Here is a 16,981-nt window from a genome sequence, read left to right on the forward strand (position 1 = left end):
GCACTTTAGTCTTCAACTGATTCTATAATAAGCCATAAATAGTGTAGTGGAAAAACTGGTTTGATTAATTTATAGATGAGTCGGATATTTTGTTTCGAGCTCCTATGATCCTTTGTATCAGAGTGACTGAATTAGGACAAAATGATGCTCCACCTTCACCAGAGAAACATCTGATATTTATACTGTCTCATTTCTAACTCTATTTCTGCTTTCATTCACTGATTAAAATGCTTATCTCTTTGTAGGCCTCTTTCCAGCTCCAGTCAGAGCATAACTTTGCTATGCGCGTAACAGGGAAGACTAAAGGAAGGACAGGGCTGAAGGTGGTGCTCAAAGTCACCGACCCAAAGGCTGGACAACTGGAGAGGAAGCTACTGGAGCTCAGTGATGAACTCCAGATCCAGGTATTATACTTATGAAGGCACCTACAGTACCAGTCAACAGTTTGGACGCACCTACTCATTCAAGGGTTTTTCTTTATTTTTTACTATTTTCTACATTGTAGAACTATGAAATAACACACATGGAATCATATAGTAACCAAAAAGTGTTAAACAAATCAAAATATATTTTATATTTGAGATTCTTCAAAGTTGCAACCCATTGCCTTGATGACAGCTTTGCACACCCATGGCATTCTCTCAACCAGCTTCAACTGGAATGATTTTCCAACAGTCTTGAAGGAGTTCCCACATATGCTGAGTACTTGTTGGCTGCTTTTCCTTCATTCTGCGGTCCAACTCATCCCAAACCATCTCAATTGGGTTGAGATCGGGTGATTGTATAGTCCAGGTCATCTGATTCAGCACTCCATTACGCTCCTTCTTGGTCAAATAGCCCTTACACAGCCTGGAGGTGTGTTGGGTCATTGTCCTGTTGAAAAATAAAATAAAATCCCACTAAGTGTAAACCAGATGGGATGGTGTATTGCTGCAGAATGCTGTGGTAGCCATGCTGCTTAAGTGTGACTTGAATTCTAAATAAATCACAGACAGTATCACCAGCAAAGCACCATCACACCCTCCTCCTCCATGTTTCACGGTGGGAACCACACATGCAGAGATCATCCGTTCACCTACTCTGCGTCTCACAAAAACACTGCGGTTGGAACCAAAAATCTCACATTTCGACTCCAGACCAAAGGACAGTTTCCACAAGGTTAATGTCCATTGCTCGTGTTTCTTGGCCCAAGCTATTCTCTTCTTGTTATTGGTTTCCTTCAGTAATTCTCCTCTGAACAATTGATGTTGAGATGTGTCTGTTACTTGAACTCTGTGAAGCATTTATTTTCGCTGCAATTTCTGAGGCTGGTAACTCTAATGAACTTATCCTCTGCAGCAGAGGTAACTCTGGGTCTTCCTTTCCTGTGGCGGGCCTCATGAGAGTCTGTTTCATCATAGCGCTTGATTGTTTTTGCAACTGCACTTGAAGAAACTTTCAAAGTTCTTGACATTTTCAACATTGACTGACCTTCATGTCTTAAAATTAATGATGGACTGTCATTTGTCTTAGCTTATTTGACCTGTTCTTGCCATAATATGGACTTGATCTTTTACCAAATATGGCTATCTTATGTATACCACCCCTACCTTGTCACAACACAACTGATTGAGTCAAACGCATAATAAAGGAAAGAAATTCCACAAATTAAGTTTTAACAAGGCACACCTGTTAATTTAAATGCATTCCAGGTGACTACCTCATGAAGCTGGTTGAGAGAATGCCAATAGTTTGCAAAGCTGTCATCAAGGCAAAGGGCTATTTTGAAGAATCTCAAATGTATATAAAAAAAAAAAAAATTGCTTACTACATGATTTCATAGTTTTGATTATCTACAATGTAGAAAATATTAAAAATAAAGAAAAACCTTTTGAATGAGTAGGTGTTTCCCAACTTTTGACTGGTATTGTATATGCCAGGGGAACTCATATCCCAGGTTCGATGTTTTTTTTCTTCTCCCTTGTAGTTAATTGACTGATAGGTCAGAGATCTCAATCGCCCGGTGTCCTCGGTCTGGATCAGTCCCTTTATTAAAGGTTAACAATGCAAATCAGTAGTACTACTGGCCTAGAGGTCTGGATTTGAGAAATTGGTATACTACTACCACTACAACAACACAGTACCTCTCTCAGGGTTCATACCCGGACACAGCATTACGATTGGTCTTTCTGTGTGGCTGGATCACACTGTCTCAGAAATATATGACACGACTACTCAGTTTATAGTGCTTATTTATGGACCTCCACTTGTTCTCCTTTTCCCTTCCGCCTAAAAACAAACTGAAAGTGAACAAACACTGCAAGAGCAAACATGCCTTTTCACTAGTTATCTTTTTTACTTAATCCAACCAGCGATTCACTTCCTCCATTCTCGTTGTGCAGTACGGGGTCCCCGAAAACGCACCGATACGTTCTTTTAGAAACGGATCTCAGTGTCGTGATGCAGGTCTTTAGATGTTGTACACATGAAATTGTGTGATTCCAAACTTTATCCACAACGTTATTCCATTTTGTGTGATTCGAGCTGTTTCCCCTAACCAGCTGTTCCATTCTCTGTGAAGCCTGCTGCTAGAATGGACGGAGAGGTATCGCTCGATTCGCAAACAATCTGGAATATAACGCTGCAGTTTGTAATGACACCATTTCATGTGTACGACCTTTGAATACCTGCATCACTATACTGACAGTGTTTCAGTTTGTACAAGGATGAATTTGGGTGTTTTTGGAGCCTTTGTTCATGTTTCTTCTGATCCCCCATACTGTACAACGAGGAAGTGGAAGTGGTTGGGGTACGTTTGGGGTACGAGGAGGTGGAAGTGGTTGGGGTACGTTTCTCAAAAACAAGTGAAATCGCTAAAAAACGTTTCTGGGCCCTTCTATAATGTGCCATTTACATCAATAATAGAGTTTTGGTTGTAAAAAAGCAAACTTCTCCTTTTTAAAGTGCAACTTTGTAAAGTGATAAGAAGGCAGATTGGCCTGTGACGTGTCGTGTGCATCCCGCTTCAAACTGCATTAGACTATGTCGTGTCACGAAGACCCAAACATCAAAGGATGGGTAAAAACCTCCAGTTAATTAGACCGTCAACTCTTCCCTTTGATCAAGGTTTATGACAAGCTGCACATGCTTAATCCAGCTGTGGAGGCTGAGGAGATACTGATGGCTCCCAACTCTGGGCTCATACTCCAGACTAACCGGTAAGGGAATAGGGACCTACAGTTGAAGTCGGAAGTTTACATACACCTTAGCCAAATACATTTAAACTCAGTTTTTCACAATTCCTGACATTTAATCCTGGTAAAATATTCCCTGTCTTAGGTCAGTTAGGATCACCACTTTTATTTTAAAAATGTGAAATGTCAGAATAATAGTAGAGAGAATGATTTATTTCAGCTTTAATTTCTTTCATCACATTCCCAGTGGGTCAGAAGTTTACATACACTCAATTAGTATTTGGCAGCATTGCATTTAAATTGTGTAACTTGGGTCAAACGTTTTGGGTAGCCTTCCACAATCTTCCCACAATAAGTTGGGTGAAATTTGGCCCATTCCTCCTGACAGAGCTGGTGTAACTGAGTCAGGTTTGTAGGCCTCCTTGCTCGCACATGCTTTTTCAGTTCTGCCCACGAACTTTCTATGGTATTGAGGTCAGGGCTTTGTGATGGCCACTCCAATACCTTGACTTTGTTGTCGTTAAGCCATTTTGCCAACTTTGGAAGCATGTTTGGGGTCATTGTCCATTTGGAACCAAGCGTTAACTTCCTGACTGATGTCTTGAGATGTTGCTTCAATATATCCAGATAATTTTCCTCCTCATGAAGCCATCTATTTTGTGAAGTGCACCAGTCCCTCCTGCAGCAAAGCACCTCCACAACATGATCCTGCCCCCCCGTGCTTCACGGTTGGGATGGTGTTCTTCAGCTAACAAGCGTCCCCCTTTTTCCTCCAAACGTAACGATGGTCATTATGGCCAAACAGTTCTATTTTTGTTTCATCAGACCAGAGAACATTTCTCCACAAAGTATGATCTTTGTCCCAATGTGCATCTGTAAAACGTAGTCTGGCTTTTTAATGGTGGTTTTGGAGCAGTGGCTTCTTCCTTGCTGAGCGGCCCTTTCAGGTTATGTCGATATAGGTATATACTCATTTTACTGTGGATATAGATACTTTTGTACCTGTTTCCTCCAGCATCTTCACAAGGTCCTTTGATGTTGTTCTGGGATTGATTTGCACTTTTTGCACCACAGTACATTCATCTCTAGGAGACAGAAAGCGCCTTCTTCCTGAGCAGTGTGATGGCTGTGTGGTCCCATGGTGTTTATAATTGCGTACTATTGTTTGTACAGATGAATGTGGTACCTTCAGGCATTTGGAAATTGCTTCCAAGGATGAACCAGACTTATGGAGGTCTACAATTTTTTTTCTGAGGTCTTGGTTGATATCATTAGATTTTCCCATGATGTCAAGCAAAGAGGCACTGAGTTTGAAGGTAGTTTTTGAAATACATCCACAGGTACACCTCCAATTGACTCAAATGATGTCAATTAGCCTATCAGAAGCTTCTAAAGCGATGACATTTTCTCTGGAATTTGCCAAGCTGCTTAAACGCACAGTCAACTTAGTGTATGTAAACTTCTGACCCACTGGAATTGTGATACAGTTAATTATCAGTGAAATAATCTGTCTGTAAGCAATTGTTGGAAAGATTACTAGATGTCTTAACCGACTTGCCAAAACTATAGTTTGTTAACAAGAAATTAGTGGAGTGGTTGTAAAATGAGTTTTAATGACTCCAGCCTAAGTGTATTTAAACTTCCGACTTCAACTGTACCTACCTAGCTTCACACATTTGTCTCCACCTGAGACATTTTGAAAACTCAACATTTTACTTTGAGCACTCAGCATTGCACATTACCTCTTCAGTTCCATCTCAAATTACACGATATCCTCTCTATAGTGCCCTGCTCTATTAAAACAACCGCTTGAGTCGTCTCCAGAAAATAGAAAGCTACTAACTCTGGTGGTGTGTGTGTGAGCAGGGACGGTGTGGTTGCTCTGTCCTACCGAGTGCTGGACTGTCCCGACCAGGCTACCATTGTCCAGGTGGATGAGAAGGGCCTCTTGTCCTCTGGCTCGCTCACTGGCTCCTCCTCCCTGCTGGTGACCTCACAGGAAACCTTCGGTGTCAATCAAACCCTGGTCCTCGCAGTGAAGGTGAAACCCTCTGCTTCTTAATTTTAATTCTATTAATCTTTATTGTCCCTATGGGATTAAATAAAATGTTAACACAGTACAATGAATGAGAATATGAAGTCATTTTGTTAAATTAATCATTTCTATACAAGTTTACCACATCTCATGCAAATGTTGCCAATAACCAAAACTTCATTACCCATACTTATGTCTATCATCTTAATTCATGCCATTATAAAGTCATGACAAATGGCAACATGTTTTAAGACTATTAGTGAGAGATGGATTGCTTTGCAGTTGACTTCGGTCTAAGTAGATATCCTTACATTGTAGTCTATCCCTCTCTGTGGTTTCCCAGGTGGCCCCAGTGTCGTACCTGCGTTTCAGCACCAGTCCAGTTATCCACAACCCTTCCAGGGACAGCCTGTCTGCTATTCCTCTGGGCATGGTGCTTACTTTCACTGTTCACCTCCATATTAACACTGGAGAGGTCCTTCACAGCCACAACTCCCTGCTCACATTCACCACCAACAGGTAAGTTCACAAATGTTTTTTCTGTTTAATTGTGGGGTTTGCGCTGCAAGAGCCCTATCTTAGTTATTCGATCTTCTTGTTCTTCGTTCTTCTTCGTTCTTGTTATAGAAACTCCATTCAAAGTTCGAAACGTCCAGAATGGTCTCACTCGAGTTGTTTGTATACCACTTTTTGATATGTTATACTTTTACGTTATTAAACTTATAGTCCATTTTTTGGGGGCCTAAATCTGCTTTTCATCAAGATTATAATGATCCCCATTGTGACATCATCACTTCCAACTACCATTCTCTAAGTAAAATCCTGTAACTTTTGACACAAATCAGCTAATTATTCCACTTTGCAACAACTTAGACAAAGTTCAAGCGTTCCCATCTTCGTCTACGTCTGTGCTACTCAAATCTGGCGTTCGGACAAAAAATAATATTCGGATAAAAAGTTACAACAGTTTAAGTAACTGCATCAACCACTTTTTCTGTAACGTTTTTGCAAACAACTGCCGTTTTGACCACTACCCCAACATGTTAGACAAAGTCAAAGTTGATGGGATATTTGTCTACTCTGCTCTTCATATCTGTTCGCAGAATCAAAATATTCACTACGGAACTTACAGTACAGCTGTTTTAGGTGCCTATGTTCTTCCAACTTTTCCCAAACTGCCGCTGTTTCGACCACTAACGCAACGAGTTAGAATTTTTTTCTAAAGTATGACATTTCCCCTACTTCTCTGCTTGACAAATCCGCAATCGTATTGTGCGTACCAATCTGTAACTAGAGCCATTTTAGTAAACCATCTCCGGTCTCTTTCTAGCTGCTGTAAATCATGTCAGAAGCAAGCAGATTCATTATTTTCCAAACAACTACCGTTTTCACCACTGACCGAACAAGTTACACAAAAATATGAAATATTCCCCTACTTCTCTGCTTTTCAAATCGGGAAGCGGATTTGGAATCGTGTATAACAATCTCTAGATAGAGCAGTTTTAGTAACCAGCGCCTGCTCTTTTCTAACAACAGCTCTTTGTGTCATTATTGAGATTCCAAAATGGAACTGTTGCTAGGATACTCACTGGCACTGAGGGCCAAAATTATGAGGAGAGAGAAGTGACCACAATTACTGACCACAACACAAATATTGACCACACAACAACTGAGACAAAAAGTTCAAGCATTTACATATTCATCTACTTCTCTGCTGGAATTTGAACAAAACATATTTTGATAAAAAGTGACCGCAATTAATGCGGTTGCATTAACAACATTTTGACCGTTTTGACCACTACCCCAACAAGTTAGACAAAGTTAGAGCATAAGGAATATTTGTCTACTTCACTGCTATTCATATCTGTTCGCGGAATCAAAATATTTACTACGGAACTTACGGTACAGCTGTTTTAGTAACTGCATTACCACATCTTCAACTTTTCTGATTATACAGATGGCAGGCAGAACACACACGGATCGCCTACCAAATCAAACCCACCCCAAAACCAGACTTAAACAGGCATGATATACAATGAGTAATATAATCAAATAGTTAAAAAAATACAAAGATATTATAAAACAAAGTAAAAAATACTGAAAATAATTATACAGTCGTGTCCAATAGTTTTGAGAATGACACAAATATTAATTTCCACAAAGTTTGCTGCCTCAGTGTCTTTAGATATTTTTGTCAGATGTTACTATGGAATACTGAAATATAATTACAAGCATTTCATAAGTGTCAAAGGCTTTTATTGACAACTAAATGAAGTTGATGCAGAGTCAATATTTGCAGTGTTGACCCTTCTTTTTCGAGACCTCTGCGATCCGCCCTGGCATACTGTCAATTAACTTCTGGGCCACATCCTGACTGATGGCAGCCCATCCTTGATAATCAATGCGCGGAGTTTGTCAGAATTTGTGGGTTTTTGTTTGTCCACCCGCCTCTTGAGGATTGACCACACGTTCTCAATGGGATTAAGGTCTGGGGAGTTTCCTGGCCATGGACCCAAAATATCGATGTTTTGTTCCCAGAGCCACTTAGTTATCACTTTTGCCTTATGGCAAGGTGCTCCATCAGCCTGGAAAAGGCATTGTTCGTCACCAAACTGTTCCTGGATGGTTGGGAGAAGTTGCTCTCCGAGGATGTGTTGGTACCAGTCTTTATTCATGGCTGTGTTCTTAGGCAAAATTGTGAGTAAGCAACCCCTTGGCTGAGAAGCAACCCCACACATGAATGGTCTCAGGATGCTTTACTGTTGGCATGACACAGGACTGATGGTAGCGCTCACCTTCTCCGGACAACCTTTTTTCCGGATGCCCCAAACAATCGGAAAGGGAATTGACTTTACCCCAGTCCTCAGCAGTCCAATCCCTGTACCTTTTGCAGAATATCAGTCTGTCCCTGATGTTTTTCCTGGAGAGAAGGGGCTTCTTTGCTGCCCTTCTTGACACCAGGCCATCCTCAAAGTCTTTGCCTCACTGTGCATGCAGATGCACTCACACCTGCCTGCTGCCATTCCTGAGCAAGCTCTGTACTGGTGGTGCCCCGATCCCGCAGCTGAATCAACTTTAGGTCCTATGTTGCTGGACTTTCTTGGGCGCCCTGAAGCCTTCTTCACAACAATTGAACTGCTCTCCTTGAAGTTCTTGATGATCCGATAAATGGTTGATTTAGGTGCCGTCTTACTGGCAGCAATATCCTTGCCTGTGAAGCCCTTTTTTTGCAAAGCAATGATGACGGCACGTGTTTCCTTGCGGGTAACCATGGTTGACAGAGGAACAACAATGATTCCAAGCACCACCCTCCTTTTGAAGCTTCCAGTCTGTTATTCGAACTCAATCAGCATGACAGAGTGATCTCCAGCCTTGTCCTCGTCAACACTCACACCTGTGTTAACAAGAGAATCACTGACATGATGTCAGCTGGTCCTTTTGTGGCAGGGCTGAAATGCAGTGGAAATGTTTTTTGGGGGATTCAGTTCATTTGCATGGCAAAGAGGGACTTTGCAATTAATTGCAATTCATCTGATCATTCTTCATAACATTCTGGAGTATATGCAAATTGCCATCATACAAACTGAGGCAGCAGACTTTGTGAAAATTAATGTTTGTGTCATTCTCAAAACTTTTGGCCACGACTGTACATTCTAATTTGGGTTGGTTTATGGAGTTGTGAAATTAGCTGGGTCCATGTTTTCTACAAAGGAAAGGTTTCCAGATATTATAACATGTAATTGCAGATCCCCTAATGGAGTAGGTTATTTTCTTTAGCTTGAGATATGGCATTGCTTCCTTTATCCAATGGTTAAAAGTAGGAGGAAACTGATCCTTCCACTGAAATAGTATAAGACATCTAGCTAGAAGAGTAGTACATGCCAGGATGTTGCCATAGAACTGTTTAGAAGGGCCTCCTGTGGTGCCACTCTGAATAATGCAATAAAGGGAGAAGGTTCTATAGGTCTCTCCAGTATCTTAGAAAACATCTGAAATTGATATCCAGAAATATGTCAATTTCGGGCATGTCCAAAACGTGTAATAAAGTAGCAGGTGCCTGCTTACATCGATCACAAGTGGGATCTAGATCTGGTCTAGTCTTGGATGATTTTGCCTTTGACCATGTCACGGTTGTCGTATGAATGAGACCAAGGCGCAGCGTGTGTATCGTTCCACATATTTATTTATCTGTGAAACTATGCTCCCACAAACACTAGTGGGAAAAACAACAACTTAAATATGATCCCCAATTAGGAACAACGATGACCGGCTGCCTCTAATTGGGAATCATACAAAAAACCCAACCTAGAAAAAGAACCTAGAACACAACATAGAAAATTTAAACTAGACAAAAAACCCAACATAGAAAAAAGAAACTACAACCAAACATAGAAATAAATAAACTAGACAAAACCCCCCCAGTCACGCCCTGACCTACTCTACCATAGAAAAATACAAGCTCTCTATGGTCAGGACGTGACAGACCAATGCAGCCAATTAGGTATTTTAAATTGAATTACAGCATGTCTTAGACATATAGATGAAGAATGGATTCTCTGAAGCATACTGTACTCTGCCAAGTTTCATCTGAAAGTTGTTCACCTAAATATTCTTCCCATTGGTTCTTAAGAATTCAGGGAATCCAGATTGTGCGAGTTTAATAACGTATAGATCAAACTTATGCCCACTATGATATAAGGGTTCACTTTAGAAATATTATCTAGAAGGGAGGTAGGTGGGCGTGATGGGAAGTGACTACGGTATGAAAATGCAAAATTACGCAATTGCAGGTATCTAAAGAAATGAGATCTAGGAATATGGAACTTTTGTACTAGCTGTTCTAAAGATGCAAAATCTATATCAATGTACATGTGGTTCAGTGAGGAGATCCCTTTTCCAGACCAAATATGAAACGCCCTGTCTAATAATGATGGAGAGAATGTATTGTTCTTTAATAATGGGGCAGAAGTTGAAAATTCACTGATCAAACGATCGCCTGAACTGTTTCCAGATTGTTAGCGAATGTTTCACAATAGGGTTTTTTGTGTATTTGGAAACAGGCTCAGCTAATGCAAGTTTTGAGCAGAGTAAGGCCGCTAAGGAGTTAGGGCCACAGGATGATCTCCAAGGTCAACCATTTCGGGCCTGTAACAGCAGGGATTTCTGTCATCCAATACGGAATTATTCTTATATTAGCTGCCCATTAATAATATTGAAAGTGCTAGACCAAGATCTCTGCAACATATCCGAGGGTTTTTCTTGTTGCAGATATCAGTTTATCTAAGGAGATAAAAAAAAGATTGTCAGAAAGATAAGAATATTTTGAAATAAGTAACTTAGGTAATTACGTTCATTTTAAGTGTTCATTCTTCCGCCTAAAGAAAAATAAAGTAAATCCCAGCATTCAACATCCTGTTTTGGGGATCAAGGGAGGGAAATTGGCTTTATAGAGATCTTTTGAAATTGTGTGTGACCCAAATTCCCAAATATTTCTGTGTAGTCACTCTGAAGGGCACGTGACTAAAATAACTTTGCATGGCATCAATCCACTTTTTTGTAGATTAACTTTATACTATTTTACCGAATGTCTTTAGTAGAACCTGGATCTCTGGAAGACCAGTTAAAGGTTCAGACAAATATAATAGCATGTCACACGCATAGTCATACTTTATGCTCTAAGCACCCTCTGAATACTTTTGATAGTGGTGTTATTACGTATTGCTATGGCTAAAGGCTCAACTATGATGACAAACAGCTGAGGGGATAGAGGACAACGGTATCTTGTCCCACGTTAAAAATAGGATGAAAGGTTATTATTTGTGCGCACTGCAGCCATAGGGGAGGAGTAAAGGACTTTGATCCAGGATATAAAATTGGCCTTTTTCAGGGGCAGAACGGCAGATTTTTACCTTGTCTGCTCGGGGATTCGATCTTGCAACCTTTTGGTTACTAGTCCAACGCTCTAACCACTAGGCTACCTACGTGCCGCCCCATATTCGAACAAGCATGGGACACAGTGAACCCTTTACAATGAAGATCTGTGAAGTTATTTGGATTTTTACTTATCTTTGAAAGACAGGGTCCTGAAAAAGGGACGTTTCTTTTTTTGCTGAGTTTAGAAAGTATCTTTACATCGCAATTCGGTAAAGAAATTGATCTATATGAAGCACATGTTTTTTTTTCAGAATAAGTGAAATACATGCTTGTCTCGTTGAGGGTAAAGAGTTTAAGGAGAGTGATTCCTCAAATACGGAAAGCAAGAGAGGAGAGATTCAATCTGAGATTTTATTAATGAATTCGCTCGGAGATCCGTCGGTCCAGGGGATTTACCACACTGCATATATTTAATTGCCAAAGCAGTCTCAGGTTCATCTGTAGGAATATATACGTTTTCAAAGAAGGTGTCGAGTAAGGTAGCATTACCAGCGGATTCGGAAGTGTATAATTGTGAGTAAAAGTTATGAAAGCTTGAATTGACCTCTAAATGATCAATACATTTGTAACCCAGCTTGTCAGTTATCTCAGGTATGGTTTTATTTGTGGTTCTCTGACGCAGCTGGTGTGCTAGCATTTTCCCTGATTTCTCTCCATGTTCATCATTTTATATCAAGATTTACTAATTAGATTTTCAGCTTGTCGAATTGAAAGAAGATCGAACTCTGACACTTCAGACAAACGTTGTTTTAGTAAATCTGCGGCTGAAGAGTGTGAATATGCCAAATCCAAGATTTTATTTGTAAGTTCCCCTAGCCGTTGAATATTGCACTTCCTTAATCTTTCACCGTACAAAATAATGTGGCCCCTTAGATAAGCCTTCATTGATTACCATACTGTTGTAGGAGACATTCCAGGGGTTTGATTGAGCTGGAGCTGGAAATTTGAGATGATATAAAAGCAACAAAGGTTTTTTCTGATAGCAGTAGTGAGTTTAGCTGCCAAGGGTGATAATTAGGCTGTGTTTTTGGTATAAGTAGTATCATAGTAAGAGGAGAATGACCCGAAATGACTAGCTTGGTAATCACAATCTGTGAAAAATGGCAAAAATCTATTGTCTAGGAAAAATGTGTCTATACGTGAGAAGGCCTTATGAACTGTCGAGAAAGAATACTCCCTAGCTGTGGGATTGCGCAAACGCCATGCATCGGATATGCCATATGTCTTAAGAATTAGCTGAATTGTTGATACTATCTTTGATGATACCTTAGGAGAACTACGATCCAGATTGGGTGACAGTAGACAATTCATATCACCACCTAGTATTAGGTTGTGTGTGTCCATTTTTGGTAATCGAGAAAATACATTTTGTGAAGAATGAACTGTTATTCCAATTTGGTGAATAAATGTTAGTCGATATAACCGGAGTAGTATACAGTTTTCCTACTACAATAATGAAACGGCCATCTGAATCTGCCTCTACACTTTACATTGCGAACGGTATGTTTTTAATTAAAATGGCTGCTCCTCTAGTTTTATAATGAAAATTTGAATGAATGATTGACCTGTGCTTTATCTACCCTGGATACCGGTGTACCATCAAGAAATATAAATGAGCAGCTTCATGGTAATAAAATAAAACGTTAAAACAGAAGGAGAATTGACTCACCAGAACTAAGGCACTAATGTTACCTAACAATATCAACTGATACCACTGGCAACACTATACAGTTTCTACAGAAGAGAGACTGAGTCTACAGTGGTAGAAACATTCGTCCATTACCCTAATTGCTAAATAGGTGAACATTCAGCCATTTTCTTCGTCCGACCTCAGTAGAATGTTCGCCTTATGGGGTCTTGGAACTCTTTCTCGGTACCGTTGTATGTTATATGGAGCCGGGCAGGAAAAGCCACACGTTACCGAACGTCGGACCGTCCACGGAGCATACTCTAGATGACATTGAAAGCGGCATGGTCACGAGCAATGCTGGGAGCATAGTCTGGGAAGATGGAGATGGGTGCTCCGTTACATCGAAGTGGGCCAAATTCTCTGGCACGCCGAAGAACATCAATACAATCCTGATAATAGTGTAGTTTAGCCACAACCATGCAAGGTTTTCCACCAGGCTTTCTTGCTTGAGAGCCCCAACGTGAGTGGTCTACAAGGATGTCTTTATCCATTTTGAGGGCTTCCTTCAATAACTTTGAGACCGATGAAGTAGAACTTTACCCCGGGTCCTCAGCTACCGAGCAAGAATCTCGGCCTTCAAATCCTCAGAGTTAATTTTTTTTGCCGTGCCGAGGGGTGGAGCAACTCAGCTCCCACTTGTTGAAGAACTCACTGACAAAATAACTTTCTCTTGTCAGTGACTCCGCTGAACTTAAACCTTTGCAGGTTATGTGCCATTTACGAATTAAAACCAAAATAAAAGTTGAACAAGGTAAAGCACGTAATTTAAAGGCTGTTTCTCCTAGTTATTTTTGGGTCAAAGTGAAAAGAAAGTATTAAATAAATGAAATTTCAGCAGGAGCTCGGAAAACGTGACATACTCGATGGATTTCTCACTAGCGCCCCGAAACTGCCATTTTGACAAGTTAGAGAAAAATATTAAAATATATGAACTCTTACTAATCTGTAACTAGAGCCATTTTGAGTGACCCATCACCTGCTATATTCTAGCCACAGCTCTGTCCTTGAGATTCCGAAACGGAACCTTTGCTAGGATACTCACTGACACAGAGGGCCAAAATTACAAGGAGATTGAAGAGTGACCACAACTGTGACTCGTTTCTTGGAAGCTAGGTGTATGTCGTGCGTCACTGCTTTACAGGAGAATCCGTTTTTGGTCAGAAATGCCTTAACGTGCCTTAATAACAAACTTGAATGCCATCTATAAATACGAATAAAATTGTTAAATTACAAGCCTAGTTGGTTTAGCGACAAAGTCAGCAACCTTCCCGCTAGTCATGATTGGTTGAGATAATGAGTGGGCTGGACATGCTGAGAGATTAGTTCGGATTGGTCTGCCTTGTAGCACGCTTCTGTCTATTTGAGCTGGTCTCTATGTGTAGGTAATTCTGTCTAACTCTGCTTTTAAAAAAAAATATGTATGTATGTATGTGTTGCACTCCATTTTCTGGTGGACCGTGTTTTGAAAACAGTGGAATTAGAGTATGATAGCTAAGGAGATTGAGAAAATACCTGTCTCCGGGTTACATCTTCAAACTAAGTGAGGCCAACCATGGCATCCGTGACAGGGAGAAGTGTCCATTCCATGTATACGGGTAAGATAGTCTAGCTAGCTACATTTTCAGATATTACATGTTTCAAATGAAAACGACTGTCAAAATTAGAAGTTAAAGTGTACTGTTAGCTAGCATACCAACATTATCTGGCTGGCTCGCTAGCTAACGTTACGTGTATGATCTGTGTAGTAATATTATTCGTATCTCAGAGCCATTTGGTTTGCTAGTTATAGCCTAATGTTAGCTAGCTAACATTGAACCACAGATTCATGCAGGGTAAGTAATGTCATGAGTTGAGATTATGGTTAATTGTTTACCTAGCTAGCTACATGTCTTAACAAAAGATTCCACTATGCCAGTAACCATTTCAATAGAATGTCTCTGCGACAACTGTTGATTGCCAGAGAGAATTTACCAGCTACGTTGATCTACTCCGATTTCAGAGCACTTTCGTTAGTGTGCCAGAGCGCAGAATAACTGATGAATTTACGAACGCTCAACACCCGTTGAATATGGCCGGTGTCAGTAAACGTTGAAAAAAAAGGGTAAATTGTTGCAAGCAGCACAGTTGCAGTCACCAATACTCTGGATAAAATAAAAACAGCCTAGCCAGCTCTGCTTGGGCGAGTAGAATGGTTAGTGAGCTGTTCTCTCATTTGTGTCTGGAAGTAGCTAGCCAACGTTAGCCAGTTAGCTTGGGCGCTTGACTGCTGTTAGGACAGAACGCTCGGATTAGCCCTTAAAGAGATGGGTGGGTGTGAACGATGCTGAATGGGTATAGACAAAGAAGAGCTCTCCAGTAAGTACCACAATCTTCAAAGGCCATTTTCTCAAAAGTGAGGATACAACCACACAACTGCTTTCCACATCTAGTGACCTCAACCACAAAATTACATTCCACAACTTCTGACCACACATCTAACTACTGACCCATATCCACACAACTAAACCACATAACTACTGGCCACTACTACTGACCACAATTACTGACCAAATCTACTGACTATCAATGTAAATTAAAAATGATTTCAATATTATAATCAAAGTAATTATTTTTCTTTTTTTTAATGTTAATGTCACGACCACCATTTTTTTTTTTTTTAAGAGCTTTAGCAAGCCGCACAACTTTACTTGTAAATGTACCATCTAGTGATGGTTGCTTTCTGTGAATTTCCTTAATTAAAGGTATTCATTTTCAAGTTACAAAGAACCCCACAATTATACTATTTTGGTAGAGACTTGAATGTCAAATGAAGGGCAACTTGTACTTGAGATACTGTATGAAGCAGTGTTGGCTGCTGAGGGGAGGACAGCTCTTAATAATGGCTGGAATTTAGTGTAATGGAGTTAATGGAATGGTATCAAACATATGAAACATTACTCCATTCCAGCCATTATTTTGAGCTGCTTTACTCCCTCAGCAGCCTCCACTGGTATGAAGTTGTGCACATTGGGGAAGAAAATATTAATAGGAAAGGTAAAAGCAGCAAGGTAGACGATTGAGATGGGGTGGTAGGGTTTAAGAGATGTCTGTGGCTGTTAGCTGTGTGGACCAAGGCTGCTGGAAATATTGTGCCATGTCTTCTCTCTGAGTGCTCTTTTAGTTTGAGGAAGCCTGGGAGAGCTTGCACTAACGTCCGACACTCCAATTTCTTAGGAAAAAATTGCTTAAAGAGAGTTAGACAAGAGATGACAGCACTCCAAACGGTTCTGCCTTTACCAGTCGAACAGAAAATTGAATTTGGCACTTAAATCTCTCAGAATGCATTTATTCAATCAGGTCTTGTAGCCTTCGCAGCAAAGTAAACAGCATAGCGACACCATCCCTGGTATTCATTTTCTGAATTACATTTAAATGTTTTTTTTATTGAACTAGGCAAGTCAGTTAAGAACAAATTCTTATTTCCAATGACGGGGCAGAATGACAGATTTTTACGTTGTCAGCTCGGGGATTTGATCGCTCTAACCACTAGGCTACCAGCCGCCCCTGAATGCATTGTATGTGGTGTATTTCTTTAAATATACAATGACTTAGGAAGTATTCAGACCCCTTGACTGTTTCCACATTTTGTTACGTTACAGCCTTATTATAAAATTGATTAAATTAAGAAAATAAAAATCCTCAGCAATCTACACACAATATCCCCTAATGACAAAACAAAAACAGGTTTTTAGACATTTTTGCAAATGTATTTAAAATAAAAAACATACCTTATTTACATAAGTATTCAGACCCTTTGCTATGAGGCTTGAAATTGAGCTCATGTGCATCCTGTTTCCATTGATCATTCTTGAGGTGTTTCTAAAACTTGATTGGAGTCCACCTGTGGTAAATTCAATTGATTGGACATGATTTGGAATGTCACACACCTGTCTATATGAGGTCCCACAGTTGACAGTGCATGTCAGAGTAAAAACCAAGCCATGAGGTCGAAGGAATTGTCCGTATAGCTCAGACACAGGATTGTGTCGAGGCACAGATTTGGGCAAGGGTACCAAAAAATGTATGCATCATTGAAGGTCCCCAAGAACACAGTGGCCTCCATCACTCTTAAGTGGAAGAAGTTTGGAACCACCAAGACTCTTCTTAGAG

The 16,981-nt window shown here is 40.3% G+C and overlaps 1 protein-coding gene across 1 annotated transcript in view; it reads left to right on the forward strand.

Moving 5' to 3' along the window:
- The window catches only part of nup210 (nucleoporin 210), a 62,704-nt gene that overhangs the window by 36,691 nt on the left and 9,032 nt on the right, over positions 1 to 16,981 (forward strand). Inside the window, exons 28-31 of the mRNA XM_014145440.3 lie at positions 246 to 404; positions 3,106 to 3,197; positions 5,040 to 5,214; positions 5,552 to 5,727. Coding sequence (XP_014000915.1) covers positions 246 to 404; positions 3,106 to 3,197; positions 5,040 to 5,214; positions 5,552 to 5,727 — 602 coding nt within the window. The remainder of the gene's footprint in view (positions 1 to 245; positions 405 to 3,105; positions 3,198 to 5,039; positions 5,215 to 5,551; positions 5,728 to 16,981) is intronic.

The sequence above is a fragment of the Salmo salar genome, chromosome 15 (assembly GCF_965601325.2).
Source record: "Salmo salar chromosome 15, fSalSal1, whole genome shotgun sequence".
NCBI classification, from domain to species: domain Eukaryota; kingdom Metazoa; phylum Chordata; class Actinopteri; order Salmoniformes; family Salmonidae; genus Salmo; species Salmo salar.